We start from the raw sequence: 26,110 nt of genomic DNA, 5'->3' as shown, positions 1-26,110 counted from the left end.
AAATGTTTTGAATTCAGCAAGGAAATTCATGCATCATTTAGTGGTTGACGAAAGAGCTAAGACACGTGACAATATTTTGTAATTGAAAGTTTATTTTAAATATCTAGTATCTGTGAAGAGAAACGATTGTAGATTTTGCTACAGGACGAGAAAAAAGTCTGCATTTAGATTCATGTACTTTGTCATTGAAAGTGGCATAAATCGTTTTATTTTGGGAATCATAAATGTTTTGAGCAGCTCGATTTCGTTGACTTTCGTTACAGATCCGAAGATATCGAAAAGAAAAAAAATGTGGCAGTCGTTCACGAAGACGAGGCAAAAGCTTGCACGCCGATGCCTATAAGACATGCTCTGGCCAGAGACAGTGTATAGGCTGTGTGAAGTTATTAATAAAATAAACCTTCGTCGTCGTCGTCGTCGTTGTTGCGGTCGTGTATAAAGGGTAAAAGTTTCATTTACGTCGGCACGTAAAGTCGTCAGGCAGAGTAGCTTCGCATGCCGCATCGGTAGATATACACAACAAATATACACAAAAGTTTGCCTTCGGAAAGTTTCAAGAAACAAAAAAATGCATGCTCGAGTCGAGTCGCGACGCCACGGTGGCGAGCGCTCGACTGCCGAGAGAAAAGTCCTTTATTGGAATCCTCGCCGGTCGCTTGAATAAACGAGCTCGCGCCGTGATTAATGGATTAGTATAAGGCGTAGTGTGTGTGTGTGTGTGCGAGCTGCAGTGGAAAGAGAGCAAGAGAGAGAGAGAGGAAAACTTGTTTTTTTAGCTCGCTGTCGAGCGCACTAATTTGCCCATCGCCTACGTCAGAGATCGGGCAAAGATTTAAATGTCCTGCGTCAATGTTCACTTGCTGGATGCCGGTGTCTCTCGACTCGGATTTACGCCGCGCGTCCAGTATACGGTCCAGTACGCACACGCGCATGCACGCATTCCAGCTCGCAAGGTGATTTGTATTTCCTGCGTCAAATGCGCGTTGGTATGCCGATGAGTAATCGCAGGCGCGCGACTCCAACCTGGCAATTAAATTACACGTCGCGCGCGGGGGCCGGTTAGCTGCGGAGGTTTTTCGACTGCCGCTGATCTCTCTGTCGCGTCCGTCGAGTCTCGCTCCTTTTGCTGCGATGCGCCGCCCTACGCCTCGCGGCGATATCGGCTATGACGCGCTGCGCTCCATCTCGTTATTTAGCCGGGCGTGCGAATGCTAATTATAGGAGGCGATCGTCGCGATTCTACGCGACTGGCCGCGCGAGCAACGATCCTCCGCCACGCACGATGATTTTCCAACGACGCACGAAAACTGCGCTAATGATGTCAGTCAGTCAGTTGCGGGCTTCGATCCCTTGTACAAACACGAGCTCGATGTAGTTATAATAACGGTATTTATGTCCCGGGTGTGTAGTCGCTGGCTAACCGCCTGTGGTGACTCTTCTGGCTTAAATCCATACGCCTCTCGTCGGTCAAATTATACATGTCATTTATTCGCGGGGCATATTCGCAAAGGAACTCGCCGCAACTACGATGATACAACGTTTCGATGATGAGCTGCACAAATGCGCACGGCTCTATAGAGAGCGTACGCGTGGGCGAGTATGGATTTTCAATACTGTAACGAGACGAAGGTGGAAAGCAGGCGCATAGTGCACGTATAATATGATTGGTATACACGTGCAAACGAGTTGCATGTCAAAGGAAAAAGTTGTGTCGTGCTGCGAAAAAAAAAAACTAAAAACAAAAATGAAAAAAACAAAGAAACGAAAGCGCGCACGTAAAAAGCGAAATATCTCAACCTCTCGCGAGCGAACGGCCTGACAATGCTCGATCGCGCCCCGCGCGTACTGTGCACGAGCGGCAAAACTTTGGATGTAGTCGCGCCAAATGATAAATATACAGTGTGTATTCCGCTTCTCTCTCCCTCGTCAATATATATGCACTTTCAAAGTTGGTCGCGCGATGCATCGATATACAACTGCACGTGAATCGCGAGCGATGCCGCATGCATAGCACACTGCACACACGCGATGCTTCGCTCCCACACCCGTGACCAGGCTCGCTGCACAGAGATATACAAAAAAAAAAAAGAATCACGAGAGCAGTAGTACGCCAATTGCATTGCGCGCGATAAATCGTTGGCACAGCGAGCAAGACATTAAACAGACGTTTTCTATGGACGCGCGAACGCATTGTTTTTTCTCCCTTTTGTCGATGAGTCGCGTATCGCGTCGGAGCTATACAGCGAGAGACAGCTACTCGCACAGCTCTCGATCTCGGGCAAACCTTGACATTACTTCGGGCCAAGCGACGGCGATTCTAGAGCAGAGAAAGAAAAAATAGCAACGACTTTGCGTGTAAATTTGCACTGAAAAACAGTTCGACTTGGCATCGTTGGATCGCGATACGGAGCGCCCCGAGCTGCATGTTTTTTATCGCAGAAAAGATTTTACCAAAGCTCAAACATGTATCGATGTAACATCGATGAAAATTAAACACACATCTACCGGCAGCTCGATAGTGCACATGACATTCGAACGCACGCGAGATTGACATTTTCAAGAACTTTTGAGCGCGTCGGCGAGCTGAGCCGAGGCTATATATAACAGCGCTCTGCACACAACGTAAAGTCAGCCTCACTCACTCGTCATCGCAAGCTCTTTATCGTGCTGTGCTCATGCACTGACTCGCGCAAAGCTCCACATTTATACCTAAATGCAGTATACGAATAAACCGCTAAGACTTTTGCGTGGCAGAGCTGGCGATCAATTTTGCCCACGCCGTAGCTGTAAGCTCGCACATTTTCTCACGTTCGCCGAGGAAACGCTTTACGAAAAAATTGCTATATTTTCTGCCAACTCCCACATATACCTGACTATGGATGTATTAAAAATTATTAAAACAAAACGTAATAAAACTTTACTGAATTTTTCTACAACTCAAGTATAACTCACGGCTAGAAGAAAATACAGAAATTTTCAGTAAACAGTTTTCTACGTGTACAAATACACGAGAGAGTGTGTATACAGCAGGCAATTTATCCAAAACTGGCCGCGATGATTCTTTCAGAGCAGCTTCGGCCGCAATACACACGCGCGCTCATGCTAGATTTATACCTACAGGAAACAAAATATGGGAATGAATCTCTTCGCTTTACTTTTTCAATTCCTATTTCTGCGCTGCCATGTATACTAACGCCCTTTTACCCGGCTTCGACTGTCTTACTTTATTTTTCCTTCTTATACATTTATTATTTGTTATTTCGTTTCAAGTTCATTGAATATAAGTACAGCTGGTATTTCAAAAACTTCGATACTTCCAAACGAATTTCGATTCATAACTGCGACTGTCCAGACGAGTTTGTGTCAATACCGTACAAAATCTACACTTACATGTGTACGAGTGAAGCCTCTGATGAATATTTACGAATTTATTGGTTATTTTCTACACGTAACGTATGTCGACGTGAAATTACGAAACAGCGATTTATTTGTCAACGTTAACAAGCTTTTTTCAGATTATTCAGTGACCTATCAATCCATTTAATCTGTCAATATGAGAGATTTGTTAATTCTTTATTAACTCAATAATTCTCGGAAATGCTGATTTTATTTTGTTTGACATAATTTCTGTTAGCGCTTAAAATAATCGAAATTCATGAGTACGAAATTTTTTAAATTTGTAACTAATTTATTATAGTCGAAAATTACCATGTATTTATAAATTGGATTGAATACAACAATACATTTTTTGAAGCAGTATTATTATTATTATTTTGTTTTTTTCTGACAGCTAAAAAATATGTTGTGACATTATAATACCGACCACAAATATTCATGGTTGAAAAAATACTGTTTCTAATACACTCGCAAACTACCTAAAAAGAGAAAATGGAGCTCGCGCGTATATTCTTTCTGACCGGCTGTAAAAAACTCCCCGAATCATGTTGCATTGCCAGTATACGCGATGCTGGGGAGTAAAAATTTATGAATTTATAACCAACCCCATGTTGACATCAAAAACACATTCTCTTCAAATGAACGTCGATCTAAAATTTGTTTCTAAAGCAGAGACTTTCAAGAAGTTTGTAGCACGTAGCAATTTATTTCGTGACATTATCCACATTGAAATTTACATAAATATGATTTATACTCTGACATGGGGATCAATACAAATTTAGAAAAAAAAATACACCATTTTCTGGCAAAATTCTATTACATTGTGAGCTGATTTGTTTTTGTTATTATGATGTGTTGTCCGTGATTATGATAAAGTTAGAATTTATCTCAGAGTATAAATAGTTCGAGCTTGTTGACCGTAAGACTGATCTGTAGGCGCTTTCAACTAAATTCATCTTTATAGGTAAGTGCAGCGGATATATAGTGCATGAGATGGATTGCAGATGCTTCTAATACAACTTTAATCATGTTTTACCTTTTGATTAAATTAATAATTAAAACGTGTTCAGGATAAGTTATGGGGAAACAATTTAAGTTAACAAATTTTGACTCGAGCAAATAAATTATAAAATTTTGCGAGTTATCAAAGTCAAAAACTGTTTAGTTTATGCGCTGGCGTTGTGTAAACACGATAACTTTATAAACTTTAAAATCCGTTTTTAAATATGTGGGCTATTCCACAACAGGTGTTGCAGGCCCAAAAAATGAAGTTGAAACTAACCATTTACTCTTCAAGAACACAATGAAAAATGAAAATCCTGAAGAGCACAGCCCCCTAGGTCCAACCCTCATGGATCTACAGGGGCTCAAAGTTGGATTTTCATGGTATGAGGATATTCTGCTTCTTACTCTGCTTTTTTGGGGGTACATCAGAAAAAATATTTAAACCATGTTTTTTCATGTAAAATTTGATGTAGAATTCAAATCTGTACTCAGATGAGACATTCATAAGCTCAAAACCCCTTGAAATAGAAAGTATGGTGTAATAGGACATGAATGTCAAAAAAAAAATATGTTCGTATACCTCAAATCAGCCCATATTATAATATGTTCATCGATACACCAAAATACAACTTCTGATAAAGTTTGGTAACTGAGTCTCCATTACAGAGCATTATATAGCTTTTGAAAGCCCAAAAAACATGGTTTTTTCCCCATTTTCCATGTTTTTTGGGCTTTCAAAAGCTTCAAAATGATCTGTAATGGAGACTCAGTTACCAAACTTTATCAGAAGTTGTATTTTGGTGTATCGATGAACATATTATAATATGGGCTGATTTGAGGTATACGAACATATTTTTTTTTTTGACATTCATGTCCTATTACACCATACTTTCTATTTCAAGGGGTTTTGAGCTTATGAATGTCTCATCTGAGTACAGATTTGAATTCTACATCAAATTTTACATGAAAAAACATGGTTTAAATATTTTTTCTGATGTACCCCCAGAAAAGCAGAGTAAGAAGCAGAATATCCTCATACCATGAAAATCCAACTTTGAGCCCCTGTAGATCCATGAGGGTTGGACCTAGGGGGCTGTGCTCTTCAGGATTTTCATTTTTCATTGTGTTCTTGAAGAGTAAATGGTTAGTTTCAACTTCATTTTTTGGGCCTGCAACACCTGTTGTGGAATAGCCCATATATTAAGATAAAGTTAACTGTATACTTGTAAAAACAACTACACAACGGATATACGTACATGTATTTGACATTTGATGTCATGAAGCTGTAGTTTAACACACGACACTATTTGGATCCAATATTATATAGTAGAACAAAGACATCTTTTCAGAATAAAGGAGTTGAATATAGGGTTTTGGTGCCTACACGTTGCGAAAATTTATTCCTTTTGACACATAATAATATAATGAGGTATTATCTTCATTCGAACTTACATTTTACAACAATAGTGCGCAGATTTTTTAGCTTTAATACTTGTAAGTATATTGCCTTTCAATCCGTAAGTTGTTTAATTTATTTGAGACATTTACTCAGTTATAAATCAAACAGATCTGAAAAGTAAAAATGTACCAATGCAGCTGTGCAACTCAGATGACTTTTTCTATTATTAAACTTGAATTTTTCAAAAGTAGTAAAGTTTACTGGTCTTATAATCTTTTGTAATCAAGTTTAACCGAACACTAACACATAAAAAAATGTATCTAATGACTGTACAAGAGGTAGCTATTGATGCAAATACGCTCTAGTATAAAGGAGTCGTATCGAGGTCGAGTATATAGAAGAAAAGCCACAAAGCAAATAGACTCGCTCTAATTTCTTTCCGATCGGAATTTTCAATTTTTTTCGATTTTTGAATTATTAATACCTTTGAAAGATACATTTTCATTCAATAATTTTTCAGAATTTCATACGTATCATCGTTCAATCAAAAAGCTTTGCAAACAATCATAATTCCTTTACGTTTCATCGATAAGAGAAATTAGCAATGAGTGCGCAGGCTATTGTACATCCATATATTCTGTAACGCGTTTCACAAGAGATGTATGGAACGGTTCAGAAATTAAAATCGAGTAAAAAATTATAGAAGAAGTAAATAATTTGAAACTTTTCATTTGTCGATTCATTGAATGGTTAATATAAAATTAAAATTGATTCATTAAATTGGCCGGTTTTCTTCAATTGAAATGCATCTGGACGAGTTCAGTGAAATATAAACGATTTCTCTTGTTAGAAATTATGCAGTTTACATGCTATTACAATAATTGAACTCGAGTAAGTAGGTGTACATTTGTGAATGAAACTAAGTACACAGAGTTCGGTAATTTGCATTTACTCTACATACTTGACGTAATAAAGATGATTGAGTATATTTAGACGCATAATACACGTCTGACTAAAAGATCAAAGAGAATTGCAGCATTATAGGCAAAGATTGGGAAGTCTTAGATGTGATGGATATTGAAAGGGCTCGATGTAGGTGAGACGCGCGCTCCCTTCGCGACATGCGCTTCGGAATTGCACGCCTGCGAACGCGAAAAGCCCGTGAAAAAGGGAAATACGTGCGGCTACGCGACGCTTACCTCGGAGAATGGCTTGGAATCAATACACAATACGTAGTAGGCAACAATCGGCACATCTATTGTGCATCGCGTTAGACAAGAGGATTCCATTTCGTCTTATACTCGAAGTAAAAGCTTAGCACGGCTACAGTTATACGACACTGTGCCAAAAATTCCGCATGACTCGCATATTTTATCATGCTTTTATAATTCATCCCCTCAGCTCTATACAGATAGGCAACACCACCTAATGTAATTGGTTTTGGTTTCGTCTCTTTTGGCTCGTGTTTTTTTACGAAGGAATACTTTTTTTCTCTTATGAATTTTCGTTCCAAGTATTACGAGGCATTAGTGCACGAGCTAAAATGGAAAATACAGGAAAAAATTTCTCGATAATGGCACACATCATTTAAGGTTCTCTCGGCCCATTGCGAGTGCACATAATTGATATAATAACCTTAAAGTATAATATCAATTATTCATAATAATAATAATAATAATAATAATAATAATAATAATAATATGAGTAATGAGCTCTTTGTGCCCACTCACTTGTGAAAGCATCTCAAATATCGAAGCAAGCTTCGGCTTTGCTAGCCTCAGCTTACAGCTTAGTACGAGTAATCTTCTTGACACGCACAATAAAATCGTAAAACTAATATTTGAAGCTTAGTTATACCAGTAACAGGATGATCGAGTCCTTCAAAGAGATAAAGGTAATGAGCGTCGATACTAGTAGATATTGAACTGTTTTCAACGTGTGACCAAATTTTTCAATTCAAGCTCTGATTCAATTTTTTTGGTTTGAACCGAACATAAAATTGACCAGTAAGGCTGAAAATAATTTTTCATCGTTTTTATTATGCTATTCTCAAAATGGTTTCGTAAGTTGGCTTTTTTGGAAATTCAAATTTCACATTTGCATTGATATTTATGGACCAACAATCGGGAGAAAAAATCAGAAAAGTTTGCATCAGCAACGAGTATTGGTTATCGAATTCTCGCTAGCACGCGGATAAGTGATATTTATACTAAAAACAAGATTCAAATCGAATATTCGGGAGCGTACACTGCGAAACGGCGAGCTTTTGTAATGCTCCCAATGTGGTTTTGTGTATTGCAATGTCGTAAGTTTTTGGACACTCGGCACGGAGGATGTAAAATTTTACGACCTACAAACTGCCTTCATTAAACTTTAAATTTAAAAGATTGATTCGAGCGAGGACTTGTTCCGACTAGACAATACGGATTCACTATCGCGTATCGTCATTTTTAATTAGTTATGTGCAGTCGGCGAAAGCCAACCGCACGATAAAATTCAAAAATCAATTGTGCAGGTGCTACAAGTGCTATGACTCATTAAATCTTTTTTTTTCAACCCTGCTTGAAAATAACTATTTGGAGAACGATGAAGGGCTTCGGTGAAATGAAAAAGAAAGATAAACGTTTTAATGGAAATTCATTCGTTTGAAAATTTCAAAGGACCAATTAAGCGAGCGCCAAATTGATTGAGTTCTATGTTTTCCCCGTAATTTTTCATTACATGAGGAATCCCTTTTACTTGTTTTCCTAATGATGATCTATGATCTTCAGAGAACAGTTGCTATTAAAATAGCATTTAGAGCATCGCACTGTTGTACAAAGACAACACAACTAATCCAATAATATATAATAATTAATCTAAAAATGCGACAAGTTTAATGAACCTAAGAAACGATCCATATGCTGCTGTTATTTGTATCAATTCTCCCTCTAATTCAAAGCTACAAACGATTTAAGAGTAGCAATAATCGCTTGACTCATTCTTCAAGCTACGATTTTTTTCAGAATTTATTTCTCTCCTTATACAATTATATTTTGGATACATCTGAGAAGTATATTGCGCATTGTATTACGATTATCAATTGGAATAATCGAAAGCGAACAAAAGACAATAAATTAATTTTACATTGACAGCACATTGTTGCATCGGTTACGTTTATATTTGATGATAAATTTTGTTTTATAGTGGAAATTAATTCCTTTTGAAAGTGAATAATCCAATAATTTTTTCCTTTAATATATTACCATTGTTCGACAGCGCGTCTCATACAACATAACGATTATAGAACAATGTAGTTCCTAATTTTTGCAATCATTCTATATTTGGAATGACTTTTCACAAAATCAATGAAAATGCCTTTAAATAAAACGTCTTTAAAAACGCATCTATTGACAGAATTGGAAAAAGATTTTTTAAAATAGATTCACGCTCTCACGTCACACATCTCGGCACGATATAAAAAGAGAAAAAAAATTAAACTCGGCGTTCAAATTTCACGCACAGAGGTAGAATTACAATATACGGAATCCTTTATTTTGCATCTGAAAAATTGATCACTTTAACAGTCCAGCAAATGATTTAAAATAAAATCCAGCCGATGGTTCATAGAAAAGCGAGACGATTTCGCAATGATGAAAGTGTTTTGACGAACGGAATGGGATAACAAAAAAAATATATATATCGAATCAATCTAAGAGCAATCATTAGGTAATTGAAGCTACTGACGCGGTACACACGCACGTACACATTTTTCTTGGCACGAGTAAGTCTCTCTTGAACTTTTACGAGTTAAATATTGACTCGCCATGCTGTATTAATGCGCGGCTCGTTTCGCCTGCGGTGCACGCGTACGGGGGCTTACAATTAATCAATCACATTGACGCACGGCAAATTATAGAGCGCGAAAGTTGTTTTTATTTACGCATACAAATTAATTAGTATACGTGTTTATTATACATTCGTCCCAAGTATATATGTAAGAATCACTTAGAGGACTCGCGATGTCTCGGCGATGTCTGGGATCCTTGAATTATATATGTACACGCAAGGGACCTCATGCGATGTCCGGAAACATTAATATAATTATTGTTTTTTTCCCCTTTACTTCGAAGCGATGAATGTTAAATCAATTGAAATATTCGGTTGTACATTTAGTAGAATTGCAGTTGTTTATACATTTAGTATTATTATTTTTTCCTTCCCAAAGTCAATTTTGACAAAATAAGTTGAGCTGGGAATACGTCCCTGCAGAAACTAATATTATTCGTTAACGATTGTGCAAACTGCTATAAAATAATAATTATAATCCGAAAAAGTTTGCGTTTGATGCAAGCCTCTGCTGCTTATCTTTTCTAATGAAAAATTATGAATGGTATAATCCTTGGCATGTGCCAATCAATTTTCATCCAGCACGTACGTGACCTGCACATTGCTTGCGTATTATAACAGCACGGGTTTTGCAAATAAAAAATATTTTATAAAAAATAGCGCAAGCGATCCCATGAATGACGGACAGTTAAAAAACACCCCGCAGGGTGCGTCGTAAACTATGACGTTAATACTCGGTGACAGCATCTTAAGTCTAACATTTCATTCTTGGGAGAGATTTTTCTTCAAGTAAACGAGAATAGAACAAAAAGGTACATATGGTAACTCACCATTTTGTCGGTTTTTTCTTCGGGGGCGAAGATCAGAGGCAAAAGCGATCAATCTTGGACGTGGAGGCGCAGATCAGTCGCCGAGAGGAAAAAGTCGTCGCGCGATAAAAGTCTTGTATCGATCGATAATAATTAATTTTGTCGTTTGGCTCTCCGGCGACGGTGACGATAATGCCTCTCTCTCTCTATGCCGCTGTCACTGATAGCGATCTCCACTCTCTCCCAGTAGCACTTTATATTCCCGGGCCGTCGTCGATTATTTCGAGCCTCGGCGGTCGTTTATCCAGTGTACTTAGGAACCGCGAGGCAAACTCGGCGGCGACCGATCGGTTTTTCTCGTTTCGCGCGAAACGCCTTCGAGCACGGAGCAGAAACTAATTTTCTCGTTAAACTTATTGGCTTCGATATTCAGAAGATGATCGTCGCTCTTAATACAAAGGTACATACATGTTGCCCCTTCCATGTCACTCGCACACACAGTCTAACGCGTCGCACCGATGATCGTCGCTGTCGCGTCTCGTCGAATAACAATACACATCTGAAATTCGCAAGCAGGCAGTCAAACACGCGCAGCTGTGCCTCGCCGACGACGCGTCGCTCTTACGCGCTTTTTTTTTAATCTCGGCACACTACTTTGATATATTCAATAAACGCGATACACTTAAACGAGCTGGATCGTCATTCATATCTTCGCAAGCATTATCACGCGTCGATCGTTTCCGAGCGCATGGGTGCGAAAATAAATATTTAGCGATCTCACTGTTGCAGCTGGTGAAAAAACAGTCGTCGAGCTGGTGACTCGGCCGTGCTGAAAAACGACGATGCATTGTCGCTCTCTCACTGATGCATATTTTTTTCGTCCCGCGCTTCTGTCGGCCGTCAAAGCGCGTGCACGGAGCTTTCACAAAAGCACAGAGCTTAATAGCTGAAGAGCCTTCGACTCGAGAGCGTTCGAGAGACTGACTCGCTTCGAAGCTCTATAAGCTCTCTATATAAGCTGAATAAAAAGCTAAAGTGTGTATACTTAAACGATAGGTCGATTTTAGTTGGTCGAATTAAAAAATCGCCTTGTTTGTTTGTATTTTTTTTTCTTTTATTCAATTAATTATTAACTCGCTGACATGTCTCACTGATTACTCGCATAGTCTATTTAAACAATGACAACAAATGAATCGGCAGCTCTATACACGCGACAAAGGTAAAATTGATATTACAAAGGAGAGGACCGGCGAACTGGGTAGTTTAAGTGCAACTGAAAATGCATGGATCGTCGTCGACTGCGACGAGCAGCGAGGCAGTATCTGTCTGCCCAACCAGACCGGCGCTATATCCACGCGCGCAAGTTCTCCCCCTACCCTCTCTCGCTCCGAGCTACCTCTCTCACTCTCTCTTGCACGAGCTGAGCTGAGCTCTCGAGTATCGTACGGGGTATACGTGTGTAGTGTATGTACTTTGCTTTGCGCTGCGTCCTATAGGTGTATGCAGGCGAGCCTCACGTATATGCAATACCCATCAACTTGTTGCTTCCATATATCAGACTTCTATATACCCGCCCGTAATGTGTACAAACAGGAACGAGCTGTATATGGGAATAAATTTTCATGGTACTTATTGCGCGATAGCTGCGTACTTGTGACTTTCAACGGACTACTACTGATTGCCCATTTTCCTCCATAAAACTATAGATATTGATCAAATTTACTATAGTTGGAGCGGAGTCGAGGCCCGAACGCCGGGAGCCGCTATTAAAAGTAACGATTCACTTTGCTCGCTGATAATTGGGTTACTTGTTGTACGGGCGAAGCTTGCACGCACGAGCGCGAGCGAAACTTTTTGGAAGACTCGCAATTTTTCCCTCCTCCTCTTTTCTTTTACGCGCTACCCCGCATGCATATGAATAACGAGATTTTTCCGCTACGCTCCGAAAACGTCCTACAATGAGAAAACTTACCCGCATTTCCATGACAAGAGCTAGATTTTCATGTTCTAAATACCACCGAGAGAGAGAGGGAGATACTTTTCCATCGATGCGATTCTAGTTATATATTCAAGCATCGGCAATTCTATTCCGTTTTCCATCCTCCGACGTGAAATTCAACCATTAAAAGTCCTTTAGGATTCGTGCTGGGAAATCTCGCGAGTAATTTATTTCCTGTACATTTTTCCGCACACAAGCGTAAATCATCATCATTCCACTTTCGTTCGAGATCCGTTTCAGTATTAACTTATGGTCAAGATAAAGAGATTATTTTTTTTACAAGTTCGCCAACTCGTGGAAATTTTCATTCGGAATATTAATTTTAAATTACGAAATTAATGGTGAATTCACGATTGATTTTATTTTAATCAGAGCAAAGAGTGAAATTGGAGCATAATAAAGCACGTTTTCATCGTGTGCCTTATTCAATATTACCGAGAAATGATTTTTTTCAATTATATATGATCAAATATCACAATGTACGAATAAAGAAAAAAACTCTACGTTAAATAGAAATTAATGAGTCGTTGATATTCAATGTTAATTGTATTCATTACTAATTGATAATGCTCATTATAAAAATGATAAAACTAAAAGTCAATTTGTACTGCGAGTCTACGAAGCAGCTGGAGGGACAAATCCAATTTTTTACATATTTTTTGGTTTTACACACACCAAATGATAATTTATCATTTGAATTTTATTAATTAAAAGATCACAGAGGCATGAAAAACATATAACTTGGGCAAAATCAACAATTTCATCAGCGTAAAATAAAATGTGAAGCCCGAGAAAAGCTACAAATATCTAGATTACAATCTCTGGAGCTTTCAGACTTGTTTGCGCAATTGGCCTAATGCATACAATCTGTGCAGGAAATCATCAGCGTTTCATTCTTGTTATCTGACGTGGGTCTATGCATATTTATGCTTGGGCTACATACGCGAGACGGCCGTAAACGTATTGATTGTCGACTTTTATGCGCTCGCCAACGAGCAGCCGTCCGCAGGCAGTCTAGTCTTCTCGAACTGCGCGCACTGATGGGCCATTCGGAGATCGAGAGCTTGATATATTCATATATGGGGGCCACTTGAGGACACAATTGTGAAAGCTGCGAATTTAAACGATATAGTCAGTCCGTGCGGACGAATAAGACGACGATGACGATCACAGTAAAAACAGCTCTCCACCAAGAGAGCCTCGGAAATCTCGCTGCTGTTTAGCTCGTACATTAGATAATGCACGTTGCTATCATTATCTAATGCTAAAAACATCAATTATGCATTTGATGATGCTGCACTGCGCTCGTGTGCTCTTAGGGTTAGTAAGCATGGATGTTTTCTGTACGTTAATCGACTCTTCGTCGAATTGTTCGTAAACAAGCCCACTCGATCGTGTATCGCTTATCGTTCAATAAAACATTTGAGAAATAAATGGCGCGCTCGTTCGTTTTTTTTTCTCACTTTTTTTCGTTATCGCACTTGCAACGTCAGGAGATTTTTTTTTAAGAAAGCGTCTCTTTAAACGACTCTACGTTATTGGTAATAGTCACGCATGTGCTTACAAACCAATAGAAAACTATGCTGAAGTATCTAAAAACGTATTAGAATAAAAATAAAATTTAATGAACATTGATATTTTAAACAATTACGAAAGATCTAGATAGCAAAAAAATGATCATTAACATATCATGGCGATTTTCATGTTTGTTACTTTCAACGTTTGATATAAACCTGCTTTGTCACACATATTTCTACTCGTACTAATGAAAATCATATCATGAATGAAACGTATGAATTCTCGTTAAAATAATTCGATGAAATATTTATTGAAACTTTATTTAAATTTTATCACGCAATTTTACGGACGTGAAATAAGAATATACCAATTTTCCTTTATTTTCATTTTTTGCCGGGGAAGACCTTAAATTTGCGCCACATAAGTAAGAAATAATTGATACGAGTATATTGTAAAAATCAATATTCCGATTTTCATTTTTTTATCGGGCGTTGCATTTTTCATTTCTTTTGGAACTTTTTTGAAAATTTCTCTGTTGTTAATAAACAGTTACAAACTTCACTACAAATATCAATATTTTGGCAATTAAATTCGTCAGAAACACTCAAATTCAATACAAATTTTAACTTTTACTTTAGGACGGAAAAAAATTTCCCAAGAGGTTTTATTATACTTACGTCAAATAAAATATTATCATTTCACTTCGATAACCAATCAGATTGCGTCGAAATGACAATGATCGAATTTCAAATTTGAAGAAACTACACACAAATAATTTTAATAAATTATTTCAAAGATTCCTTCTTATTTTTAAAATATTTTTCTATAATATAATTTTAAATAAAATTTATCATTTATCGATTAAAATATAACTTTTTTTTTAATTTCAATGCTATTATTAGGTTCGAATTTACAAAGATTATTGAACTTGAAATTTTGTCAGTTAAGCTATAGTGTATAATAATTATTTTGTATATTATGTGTAATAAACGGAATATTATGTTGACACAAGTAATTGAAATTATTGCTTAAACAATAGAATTTAACTGATGGATTATGGATATGTCATCGTTTACGTTTCAGGTGATTTTACGAAGTTAATAAGCGTATCCAGTTACAAACCATCAAATTTAGTAAGCCGACACAGCTGCCCAAAAATTTCAATAAATTATTATGTTATTTGAATAAACCCTTGTGTACAATAGTTTCCGAATTAATTAACTTAGTGTATTTACAGTACATTTAATACGGATAGTGGAGGGCATTTTTTAAGCGATGGAACAGCTGTTACATGTAATTAGATTCGAGTACTGAGTTTATTTTTGTATACCGATCAAAATTATTAAAAAAATGAATACAATTATAAAGATATCTTCATTAATGCGATACCATGTTATACCGTAAAAGTTTCCAACAAATTAGAAATACATTAATAGTTTGTTCGATGTGTCAGCTAAACGAATCATATTTGTAATACAATTTTATAGTTTACAAAGTATGAAAACTAGTGCATTAATAAAATTACCTGACTACCTAACGTCTTCGCTCGCAATTGTCGAAACAAATAAACGTAATGCATTCTCTATTTTTATAGATTATATGGATCGACGAAACAAAATACTTTCATCTGATGGACAAAGAGTACATTTTCTACATCATTATCCTCTCAGGCAATTTTGAAATTAGAGATTCACTTAATTATGTATTTCTTAGAGGAAAATACCGCTTTTAAGAAGTCTAATTAAAATGAAATGTTTATTTTACCATTAATCGAAAAGTGTGCATTATTATTACTTTTAATTATAAATATTATATTTTAATAATATCATTTTTCTCAGCATTATTTTGAAACTATAACCACATACACAAAATTATGAACAGAGGAAAGCAAATATTCAGTTTTCTGTTAGTAAAAATTTATTATTTACATGTACAAACTTTGAGTGTGGATTGTTAAATTACCTAATCTAAGTCTTCATTAACTTTTTTCCTCTCAGATTCTAATTCTAGATGCATTTTAAGTGTATTGTCTAATCTTCTTTTACATTGAGAATTGCAGTCATTATCTAAGTAATGTTGAATGAGTTTGATATTATCTACTCCCTTAGGGACATTATCACTTGGATGTAAAATATAATAAAGTTTTATCGTCAAAGCTGCATCTTCTATAAATTCTTGAGCAATATTTTCAATCAATAGATTATCTATTTTCTTGCACCAAGTTAAGTAAAATACCATGGGACCATAATGTCTGGTGGATCTCAACTTTTCATAATGTCCTTTTTCATAAATTCTATCATATGTAAGTTGAGAAACTCTATGGAATTCTGGGTGGTCTGGATCAAATTGTACACAAACTCTATTTAATATAAAATCATAGTCTTCTCTGTCTAATATTGGCTGTAAAACAAACAAGATGATTATGAAAAAAGTTAATGTTAATATTATTAATACAAAATAATATTAGTACCTCTAGATGTTCTGGCTGAAACATTTTTGGTGGGTAAACTTCTCGACCAGCTATAGGAAAGTAGATTTGATTCAAACGATCTCTTTCCTCATAATTGGCAGTTCTCAAATCCCCATTTGGTTCTCTAACAACAATTATCCTTTTTTTGTTACTTACACCAAAAGTAGTGTCAGTAAAAACAAATTTATGAGTGCTATATCCTTCGAGTTCTTCATCACGCTTTAAAATTTTTACATTATCTTCTCTAACTTTCACAATTGGGGGCATTTGAAGTAAATCAATCATTTTTTTATGAGCTTCTTCCCTAGCTTTGGCCAAATCTTCATCAGTCATAAATTTATACTCTGGAGCTTCAAGACTGCGTCCATCCAATTGTCTTCTGAAAACTTTACTCGGATCTGGACGAGTTACTTTTAAAAGAAGTTGTTGGACTTCTTCATTAAAAAAATAAGGAGCTGGATCTGTTTTATAAACTGATTCTGAAATATGTCATATTCTTTGTCCATTAAATTTGTTCCATTTTTAAAAGTCTAACCTTAATAATGCAAGTAAATGCATGTGAATATAACTTACCCGGTGTTGGGATAGAATATTCCGCAGCATTTGATGCTGCCGCCTGAGTAGTCAACTTTCGCACGGAGAATCGCACCAATGCACTCAAGTTGCGTGACAACATGATTAAAAATATTTTGATTAAATCTTATTAATCTAAATAAACAAGCTGGCCTGGCGTTATTCGCAGCCGCACTTGAGCCGTCTGCTGTCGGCTACTCTGCTTTCAGCGCTCCCACTATCAAAAATATTTTGTTCGAGACCGCGTAAATTCCTAGCAGAAGATTTTCAAAGCATCATAACGTTTTCTGTCAAAACACACATAGCATTCGTTAACATAAAAAAAAATTAATTTAAATTTTAATAATGACATCTAACAGTTCAACAATTGAAGATGTTGATATGGATGATGTGGAGTTTACGCTAAAAGACACTTTTGAGCATTTAATGGAAGAAAGACAAGAGAGAATCACTCAAGTTAAAAAATTGATGGAAATCATCAAAAATAATGAAGCGAAACCAATTGAGTCTAATGTAACACCAGCAGAAATTCGACGGAAAAGATTGAAATTCGTACAATCTATGACTAAAATTGTTTCTCAAGAACAACCCAAGGATTTGCCTTTACCAAGTACCAGTGATATGTACATTGATGCTTTGACTGTTTTGGAAAAGGAAGTGGAAAAAGTCGAGGAACTCAATCAAGTAGCCAAACAAGAAAATGAAGAGTTGAAAAAAAAACTTGCAGAGTAAGATATGAATATTTAAAGACCATGTTTTTAATATATTAGTACAAAAAATATTAAAAATTATTTTATTCTTGTGCATTAAACTTCAATAGATTAGAAAAAAAGAAGTTGGCTTTTGAACAAATTAAAGAAGCATCTTTGAATGCTGTCGATAGTGAAACAACATCAAATTATGAAGCTGAAATGTTAACTGTAAAGCAAATTTTTCAAGAAACCAAAAGTGATTTAGTGAGTGAACTTAATGGAAAATATTTTAAATAACAACTAGGCATTTATTTGACAGCTATTCACAATTTTTCAGATTGCAGTTGTCGATACCCTTTTTCCTGATAATGAAAATTTTCAAGATTTTTTAAGTGTAAGTAATAACAATACTTTACTTATATTACATATTTCTTATTATAAAATCAATAATTATTACAGATTCTTACAAGAGCTAGAACTAAAGGAGGTGATGATTTATACATAAAAGTTAAACCAAAATATTTGGAATTTGCTCATTTCTTAGATGAAGCTGATATTGTTCAATTTCATCCAAATCAAAAAAATATGTGTAAGCTTAGAGATTTATAATTAAAATGTGTAAATATATCACTTAGGTTTAAATTTACATTTAACTTTAAGAACAATCAATTTATGTAAAATGTATATATACAATAGCTGTAAGAAATTCTTAAGCAGATTCAATGTGTGAGTCATATTAAAATAAGTATATTAATAAAAATTTATAACTATTTTTTGTATAAGATTGAGTTATTAGATAATTGATTTTAAGTCAATTATCTTTAGATTTTTATCACCACATAAATGGAGCTCGCTCTCGCAAAAGGCGCACACCAATTTGTTCCCATTCTTGACGATTAATCCACAATTCTTGAGCTGATTCTAAACAACTTAAAATTGAAGCTCCTTTCCAGGTTGTCATACCTGGATCAATTTCTTTTGGCAAAGTTATTATATCCATTTGCTCTAAAGATGATGAAATAAATTAATTTCTTTTTTATATTATATATATTAAAGATCAAAAATGAAATATTACCTGCACGAAACATATATGGAATTTGCAAAGATATTCTATTGTGTAACCACATACCAATACCTTGAAATTTCATACCTGATCCAACGACTAATATACAACTATACATTTTTCGTTTCAAATCTTCTGTAGCTGAAGTATTAATTATTAGTTATGGCATAAATTTTTCTATTTATTATTTCAAATTTTAATTATTCATTGATAGTAGAACTTACTACAACGATCAATACTTTGCAAAATAGCATGATCAAGACTGAGCGATTGTTGAGGTCCTACGATGAAATCTCTCGGAGCATCAGGTTCCTTATTGTTGATAGAAATTGGCGCAGAGTCTACGTTATCAACTACTACTTCGTCATCACCAGCATTTGTATGCATAGCAGCTTCTTCTTGCATTTCTGCGCTATGTTCAGAGTTATCTTTTGTATACTTTCGCTGTAAAAAATTATTTATACTTAAAAAACGCGATTTTTTGGAAGCATATGTAACATCTTATAATTAAGAGTAACTAACACTAGTTTCTCGAAGATAATTCTCATCGTGTGGATCTTCAGAATCTCCAATGAATCTTTTTTGAGTATGAAAACTATGCACTCCTGTGACTTTGAATAGCTCTGGTTGAAACAAACTCAATGGTGCTATCAGGCACTCATCTCCTACCTACAATATAATTTGTTTTTAATGATGTTTAGTTATGTAAAAATTTTAATTAAATTTAACTAACCTGAATAGTATACGCTTCAATTGGCATTCCTGGTTTTTTGACAGTAAAAGTCTTTTCTTGTGAACCACAAATATTTAAATCTACGTGGCAAATATCTTTTTTTAATTGATCTAATAGCATAGCATCTAATTTATCAGTAGCATCACAGTTTTTATACGGAAAAGCACATTTTTGTAGTAGCCAAAAGAGGGTTTGAGTAATATCAGAACCTCCATAGTCTATTCGAACTCTAGTATCACGGTGAGATATACCATCCTCTACGCAGGAAACTGAAGTCTTTTCAGCACCCACATCAACAACACATGCAAAACCAAGTCCAGCCCCAAACGTTGCAGCAACATGATCCTGAGATTTAAATTAAACTCTCAACATTCATTTTGTATGATGAAATTTAAAATAAATATTAAAATTTAGTTGTACAAACCTGTAATAGAAAACAGCCACCAAAACCTATTTCACATAGCAGAAGTGTTGTAAGCTCTTTTAAATATAATCTATTATAAATATCTGGTATAATCAAAACTACTTTATAAAGTTTCATGTCTTTCAGAGGTATACCCATTTTTTCTTCTAATGCATACTCCCAAATCACTTTTAAATCAGCTAAAATAGATTTTAAACTACCTCCAGGACCACTATGCACATTTAATTCTCCCCTTTTGTAAGGAAAGTGAATATTATATGTATCATCATCTTTTAGAGCAAGGATTTCATCACCTACTATGTAGTCATCTTCTCTTTTTATCCAATCAGCTTCTTTTACTGACTGAGTTTCAGAAGTAGATCTACGATTAAATGCTGCTATTTGTTGGGGTGGTGTAGCATATCTTCTTCTTCCATCTGATTGTAAACTAGACTGCAGTGTATGAGAGACTTGTAATCTTGATTCTTCCATTATTTGTGTAAGCTCTTTTGAACGTGGTACCATAGGAGGTAAGAATGAATCTTTGTAGATCATTCCATTGGGTTTTCTTTTTCTTGCTACTGCATTAAGAATGACTTTTGGATTTAAATCAGAAGCTTTACCTATACGTAGGTTTTTTGATCCTGGGTGTATAATAATTATTGATTGGGCTGGTATTTGCTGCAAATTAATTTTAAGAAAAATAAATTTCAAGGACTTGCAAAAAACACTCTACTCAAAGTACAAACCTCTGTCACTGGTTCTAAAAAAACTGGCATTTTTATTCAATTTTAAAAATAATTTCTACAAAAAAGTTTAATTTTAGTTGTAAGCCTACTTCTAAAAGATGTAATCAATTTTTTAATTATATGCAATGTACAATATTATGTTATACATTTTGTAAAGACTAGTGAAGGTGAATATTTTACATCGGTGCACTATCAAGTCTCAATTGAATCTTGTAAGCACCGGTTTATTTACATGCGAAGTTGTGAGTAATCGATGCGCCTGACAAAGACTCAAGCCTGACAGCAGCAGCGTAGAATCGAAATCAGCTCTCTGAACCTATGCGCAGAATACCAAAACAGCTGTTTAAAAACCAGACGCTCTCTCTCTGTCTGTCTGTGTAGTTCTATCTTTGTCTCTCTCTCTCTCTGTTATTTCCACTCCCGCACTCAACATAGTGCCAAGTGCAGTTCATCAGTCGTCCGTCACTCACGTTCAGATTAAAAATTGTCTTCGCCGAGCGAGTAAGTCGCGTAATAATACGTTCTGTGCTGCCAGTGTTTTTATGTGTGCAGGATTCAGTGCTGCCGAATCTGTCACAGCATCAATAGCAATAGTTGTAAGGTACTTTTCTAGTCTCGATATATGAGTAGTGATCAGTGTTCATTGTTGTTGCGTGGAAAGCGTTGTGGAAGAGAAAGAGCCAGTGTGTTGTGTTTCGTTTGTATGTGAAATGCTCGTAGACTTTAGCATCGGACGCGAATGAAGGACGCAATTGTCAGTGCGTCCATTGAACAATCAGCACTGCACAAGCTAAATGCTCTCGCGAATCTTCCGCGGCGAGAACGATAACGCCGCGGTCAAGAGGCGCAGGCAAATCGACACTCTCAAGATATTCAATGACAAGTAAGTTGAGGTCTTTCGAGGTTAGGGGCTTATGTACTCCCTCGTCGTAATGTCACATATACCAGCGATGATTCACTTTTTTTTTTAATTAAAGCTGACGTTTTTTATGCCGTCTACCTCGTTTCGCGGCTTTGCTTTTATTACTCACTGTCGATTATATCGTGTTAATCTGCTTCGCTGCTTTGATACTGTGATGCAATACCGTCTTGATTAAATTTTCGATCACGAGATCTGCTCTATGTAGTTTCTACTAATAAAATGAAATCTTATCTTTCGATCTACAATGTAATCTTTGACGTTTACCTATTCTGCATTACTTGAACCTATTATTGTTGTACAAGTTTATAAAGTTTTACTACATTTTTGTAAGAAAACAAGCCAGTATTTAGTAAAAAGTTTTGACAAATCCTTATATTATGCACAAACATAAATATGTCATACATTCAAGCTTTAAAATTAATTTTATATTGTTTATGTTATGATTATAATTACTAATTGTACAATTTTAATCGTTTCTAGTGTTTTGGAACTCAAAGAAGATGTCGAATATCAAGTGCAATTTGATGCCGGAGACAAACGAATGGCCATTATGGTCTCGTTATCTCCTGAATTTCCATTGGAAAAACCAGTACTTAGAGTATCACCTCCGATAGCCCATAAGTGGTGCAATGAACACAGTGAAATTGTCAGTGCACCTGGATTATTGAATGTAAGAATTTTTCTCTATTTTTTGTTCAGATAAATAATTAATAAGTATTACATTTACTAATAATACTCTGTTTAAAGTTCACAGTTCACAGTGATCTAGGGCGGGTTGTTCAAGCAATAATCAGAGAATTCAGTAAAAACCCACCAAAGTTTATAGGAGATAATTCGCCAGTAGCTAATATAAACCTTACAGGTAATACATTATTATATTAATTATTTCTAACTAATGAAAAAACAAATTTTCATAGCAATGCTTAATATTCTATCATGTTAAAATTTTAGATATAGCAGGAAGAGCATCACCTTGTTATAATACATGGAACTCGCAAGAACTAGTTGCAAATGCATATAGTCCATATTACAATTCAGCTTATCAGCAATTTGCATCTTCGTCTAATACAACTCCGGGCACCTACAATTTTAATTACACAAATGCTAGCAATGTATATAATGTTGAAGCACAGACAAAACAACAATTTTCTTACAATGGACTTGTACAGCAACAAACACAGCCTCAGTCTCAGCTCCAGCCTCAATCTCAGTCACAGCTTCAGCCTCAGCTACAACCTCAACCTCAGTCACAACTTCAGTCACAGCTTCAATCTCAGCCTCAAACACAGCTTCAATCCCAGCTTCAACCTCAGCCCCAGTCACAGCTTCAGTCACAGCTTCAGTCACAGCTTCAGTCCCAGCTTCAACCTCAGCCCCAGTCACAGCTTCAAACACAACTGCAACCACAGCTTCAGTCACAACTGCAGTCACATCTTCAACCCCAGCTTCAACCTCAGCTTCAACAACCTTACACAACCAATTCTCCTTTTACTCCAAGCATGCCACTTTATGCTACTACCAGTATACAAACTCCTCCTGTACAAAATAAAGTGCAGTGCCCCATCATGAAACTGCCAACATGTCCAGATTTCCCCGAATTGGATAATATGTCCAATGAGGAACTGAGAAAATTAGGCAATGATACTGATTTAATGGATGAATTTTTAGAAAAACATTCTAAAATAAAAGAAATGGATTCATCTGTAAATTGTGCTATTGACTGGGTAGAAAAATTAGCTAGTAAGTTTTAAATTTACTGACTTTATATAATCAAATAATTCAACAGATATTTTTAATGATAATTTATTTACAGACTCAAATCTAAACCGCGAGCAAGAGCTTGTAGCGTTGCAAGAAGATATAGCCTCCAAGGTTGAAACTTTTGAATCCTCGCGCACTCGCTACGACGAATTGTCACAGCGGTATAAAAAATTGTCTGAAGTATTTGCACCCGAGAACATTCGAGATCGCTTACGTGAAGCTGCTGATGAAAGTCAGGAGCAAAGTGAAGTGATAGCTCAAGATTTTCTCAATCAAAAAATCGATGTTGAACGCTTTCTGAGTACCTATATAGAATGTCGTAAACTTGGACAAGCACGCAGAACTAAAGAAGAAAAACTCACACATCAGTTAAATGAAATCAAACGAACACAACGTCGTTGAAAAAACTGTGTTCGCGTTTTACGTACAATAATATACGCTTTTGTATGTACGACAAAGGTGCGTGCTTATTTCCTGTGATTTCGTACTGCATGGGTAACGTGGAAGAATTTTTAAGAAACAGTGTTTTTTGCTGGTTAAAGGACTGTATTTTTGAAAAAATATATTTTTTAATTCTACTCTACGTTTATTTGATGAGATAATTTTACCTAATAGCTAGACTTTTCACATTATTCAACTAACTTTTGTATGTTGCTTCATGAACGAAATAGCAATGAATGTGTACATTAAAGATTAAATAATCCATCGCTGGCTTGATGGTGACTTTTTTATTCAGTTTAAATTACTCAAATGATAAGTCAGCACATAAAATTATCATGTAAAATCTTATACTTTGTACGCACGTTAAATTTCATTGAAATCGAAAAATAATCTGCATAATCCTTGAAATATTTTCAGTACTGATTTAAAGATACTATGTATACAAATGTAATAACTTGTAAAAAATGCAGTTCAATGGCTTGCAGCGAACAAAAATTGCAATTATTAATTGAAAACTTTATTTTGAAGAATTCTGAAAGTATAAAATAACTGGACAGCGTTTTACCGTAACTATCATTTTAATTCTGAAAGAAATACGCGTAGTTAGACAATAAGTCGGCGAACAAATTTAAAAACAAACAAAAAAAATATATGTTATTTTTCACAATATTAATTTTTTGCACTGCGTACATTCCAAGCCTGAATGTTAAAATGAAGAACAATAATATCCTCAGAATAATTATGAGCCATAACACAAACACTTTACTAGTGTTTCGTTCATTACAACTAGTTTAATTATTATATTCAAATGCGATGATAAATGTAGAGTTTGATTTTAATTCAACAGTACTCTTCGGAGGAAACACTTTTTTACTATTATAATGGTGTAAATATATGGGTCAAAATAATACTTTTTTACAAAACCGTGCGCACGTATGTCACCGATCTTGACGCGCTTTTGGTATGTTATAGTACATGGTAAAAAGGTCCCAAAAACGAAATTTTAGACCCCCTCCCCCCTCCTACCCCCCACTTCGGGTATAAACGTCCATTTTCGATCTATATTTTTTCTGAGGACATGAAGCAAGTAAAAAATCTGAAAAAATTCATAAAAATACTTTTCCACAATCCAAACAACCTTGAATTTTTTCAGATTTTTTGAGTGCTTCAGGCCTTCAGATAAAATCATTGAAAATTTCAAAAATCGAGATACGGCGGTATGAGCCGATGTAGTACTCGGAAATTTTTTCAGTTATTTTTCGCATTAAAAAACATAACCTCAATTTTTTTCAGATTTTTTCAGATTACCTAACGCACCTTTTGAAGCCAAAAACCGATTTTTTTGACGAAAATAATTTTTTTAGGACAGTACGGAGCCTCGAAAAATCTGAAAAAAATTTTTTCTTGTTTTTTTCATCAAAATACGTAATCTCAAATTTTTTCAGATTTTTTAATTGAAGGCGATAGCTTCTAGGGCCGAAAAATGCTATTTTTAACAAAAAATGGTTCCTAGAACCCGATGGTTCCGGTGAAAAAATTTGAAAATATTTTTTTTGAATTCCTTGTCAAATTTTAATAAATTTTGACCGTTTCAAAAGTTCGATTGAAGCTTCCTAGCTCATTTTAGAGCATCAAACGAGTTTTATCATTCCTTAATGTCTTCAGAAACGTCTTCAGATATTTTGCACTAATCTTTGTCCTGCTCTAAAATGAGCTAGGAAGCTTCAATCGAACTTTTGAAACGGTCAAAATTTATTAAAATTTGACAAGGAATTCAAAAAAAATATTTTCAAATTTTTTCACCGGAACCATCGGGTTCTAGGAACCATTTTTTGTTAAAAATAGCATTTTTCGGCCCTAGAAGCTATCGCCTTCAATTAAAAAATCTGAAAAAATTTGAGATTACGTATTTTGATGAAAAAAACAAGAAAAAATTTTTTTCAGATTTTTCGAGGCTCCGTACTGTCCTAAAAAAATTATTTTCGTCAAAAAAATCGGTTTTTGGCTTCAAAAGGTGCGTTAGGTAATCTGAAAAAATCTGAAAAAAATTGAGGTTATGTTTTTTAATGCGAAAAATAACTGAAAAAATTTCCGAGTACTACATCGGCTCATACCGCCGTATCTCGATTTTTGAAATTTTCAATGATTTTATCTGAAGGCCTGAAGCACTCAAAAAATCTGAAAAAATTCAAGGTTGTTTGGATTGTGGAAAAGTATTTTTATGAATTTTTTCAGATTTTTTACTTGCTTCATGTCCTCAGAAAAAATATAGATCGAAAATGGACGTTTATACCGGAAGTGGGGGGTAGGAGGGGGGAGGGGGTCTAAAAATTTTTTTTTGGGACCTTT

The 26,110-nt window shown here is 35.5% G+C and overlaps 5 protein-coding genes across 9 annotated transcripts in view; 2 read left to right on the top strand and 3 right to left on the bottom strand.

Moving 5' to 3' along the window:
- LOC106655203 (vasoactive intestinal polypeptide receptor 1-like) overlaps positions 1 to 11,681 on the bottom strand; it is a 41,191-nt gene extending 29,510 nt beyond the window's left edge. For 2 of the 3 annotated variants that reach the window (XM_014375464.2, XM_014375465.2), the window contains exon 1: positions 10,459 to 11,680. In XM_014375464.2, the coding sequence (XP_014230950.1) occupies positions 10,459 to 10,461 (3 nt within the window). In that variant the 5' untranslated portion in view covers positions 10,462 to 11,680. Of the gene's footprint in view, positions 1 to 10,458 lie in introns of all 3 variants that reach the window. The other variant, XM_023461420.1, reaches the window with a different exon arrangement.
- Positions 11,682 to 15,848: 4,167 nt separating this feature from the next.
- Positions 15,849 to 17,200, bottom strand: LOC106655206 (28S ribosomal protein S22, mitochondrial). The gene is made up of 3 exons (XM_014375471.2): positions 16,998 to 17,200; positions 16,425 to 16,903; positions 15,849 to 16,354 (listed from the first exon to the last, which is right to left on the bottom strand). The coding sequence occupies exons 1-3, from the start codon at positions 17,098 to 17,100 to the stop codon at positions 15,917 to 15,919; spliced, it is 1,020 nt and encodes a 339-aa protein (XP_014230957.1). The 5' UTR covers positions 17,101 to 17,200; the 3' UTR covers positions 15,849 to 15,916.
- A 52-nt stretch (positions 17,201 to 17,252) lies between these two features.
- Positions 17,253 to 18,337, top strand: LOC106655207. 2 transcript variants are annotated; one of them, XM_023461451.1, is made up of 4 exons: positions 17,253 to 17,725; positions 17,818 to 17,953; positions 18,009 to 18,083; positions 18,149 to 18,337. In XM_023461451.1, exons 1-4 carry the CDS (start codon positions 17,343 to 17,345, stop codon positions 18,296 to 18,298), a joined length of 744 nt encoding a protein of 247 aa, XP_023317219.1. In that variant the 5' UTR covers positions 17,253 to 17,342; the 3' UTR covers positions 18,299 to 18,337. The 2 variants fall into 2 exon arrangements, with proteins under 2 accessions (XP_023317219.1, XP_014230958.1); XM_014375472.2 differs by having other exon boundaries at positions 17,254 to 17,725; positions 18,027 to 18,083.
- A 12-nt stretch (positions 18,338 to 18,349) lies between these two features.
- Positions 18,350 to 20,915, bottom strand: LOC106655204 (actin-related protein 8). 2 transcript variants are annotated; one of them, XM_014375467.2, is made up of 8 exons: positions 20,784 to 20,915; positions 20,638 to 20,692; positions 19,910 to 20,569; positions 19,486 to 19,830; positions 19,275 to 19,421; positions 18,977 to 19,196; positions 18,765 to 18,893; positions 18,350 to 18,694 (listed from the first exon to the last, which is right to left on the bottom strand). In XM_014375467.2, exons 2-8 carry the CDS (start codon positions 20,665 to 20,667, stop codon positions 18,522 to 18,524), a joined length of 1,704 nt encoding a protein of 567 aa, XP_014230953.1. In that variant the 5' UTR covers positions 20,668 to 20,692; positions 20,784 to 20,915; the 3' UTR covers positions 18,350 to 18,521. The 2 variants fall into 2 exon arrangements, with proteins under 2 accessions (XP_014230953.1, XP_014230952.1); XM_014375466.2 differs by having other exon boundaries at positions 18,353 to 18,694; positions 20,638 to 20,915.
- Positions 20,916 to 21,102: 187 nt separating this feature from the next.
- On the top strand, positions 21,103 to 24,696 carry LOC106655205 (vacuolar protein sorting-associated protein 37A). The gene is made up of 5 exons (XM_014375468.2): positions 21,103 to 21,520; positions 22,040 to 22,229; positions 22,307 to 22,421; positions 22,511 to 23,299; positions 23,373 to 24,696. Exons 1-5 carry the CDS (start codon positions 21,432 to 21,434, stop codon positions 23,720 to 23,722), a joined length of 1,533 nt encoding a protein of 510 aa, XP_014230954.1. The 5' UTR covers positions 21,103 to 21,431; the 3' UTR covers positions 23,723 to 24,696.
- Positions 24,697 to 26,110: the final 1,414 nt, after the last annotated feature.

This window comes from Trichogramma pretiosum, unplaced genomic scaffold (assembly GCF_000599845.2).
Source record: "Trichogramma pretiosum strain Unisexual culture from Peru unplaced genomic scaffold, Tpre_2.0 scaffold2, whole genome shotgun sequence".
Classification (NCBI taxonomy): domain Eukaryota; kingdom Metazoa; phylum Arthropoda; class Insecta; order Hymenoptera; family Trichogrammatidae; genus Trichogramma; species Trichogramma pretiosum.
Note: the sequence above shows the minus strand (reverse complement) of the source record. Positions and strands in the feature narration are given on the sequence as shown.

Excerpts from the sequence above, each read along its gene's own strand:
- LOC106655204 (XM_014375467.2), bottom strand. The coding sequence starts at position 20,667 with ATGCCAGTTTTTTTAGAACCAGTGACAGAG. Across the intron at positions 19,831-19,909 it reads GTGGCTGTTTTCTATTACAG|GATCATGTTGCTGCAACGTT; the intron begins GTTTGTACAACT and ends TTTAAATCTCAG. Across the intron at positions 18,695-18,764 it reads TCCATATATGTTTCGTGCAG|AGCAAATGGATATAATAACT; the intron begins GTAATATTTCAT and ends CATCATCTTTAG.
- LOC106655205 (XM_014375468.2), top strand. The coding sequence starts at position 21,432 with ATGCTCTCGCGAATCTTCCGCGGCGAGAACGATAACGCCGCGGTCAAG. Across the intron at positions 21,521-22,039 it reads CTCAAGATATTCAATGACAA|TGTTTTGGAACTCAAAGAAG; the intron begins GTAAGTTGAGGT and ends AATCGTTTCTAG. Across the intron at positions 23,300-23,372 it reads CTGGGTAGAAAAATTAGCTA|ACTCAAATCTAAACCGCGAG; the intron begins GTAAGTTTTAAA and ends ATTTATTTACAG.
- LOC106655206 (XM_014375471.2), bottom strand. The coding sequence starts at position 17,100 with ATGTTGTCACGCAACTTGAGTGCATTGGTGCGATTCTCCGTGCGAAAG. Across the intron at positions 16,904-16,997 it reads ATATTCTATCCCAACACCGG|AATCAGTTTATAAAACAGAT; the intron begins GTAAGTTATATT and ends GACATATTTCAG. Across the intron at positions 16,355-16,424 it reads TTCAGCCAGAACATCTAGAG|CCAATATTAGACAGAGAAGA; the intron begins GTACTAATATTA and ends TTTGTTTTACAG.
- LOC106655207 (XM_023461451.1), top strand. The coding sequence starts at position 17,343 with ATGACATCTAACAGTTCAACAATTGAAGATGTTGATATGGATGATGTG. Across the intron at positions 17,954-18,008 it reads AAGAAACCAAAAGTGATTTA|CTATTCACAATTTTTCAGAT; the intron begins GTGAGTGAACTT and ends TTTATTTGACAG. Across the intron at positions 18,084-18,148 it reads ATTTTCAAGATTTTTTAAGT|ATTCTTACAAGAGCTAGAAC; the intron begins GTAAGTAATAAC and ends TAATTATTACAG.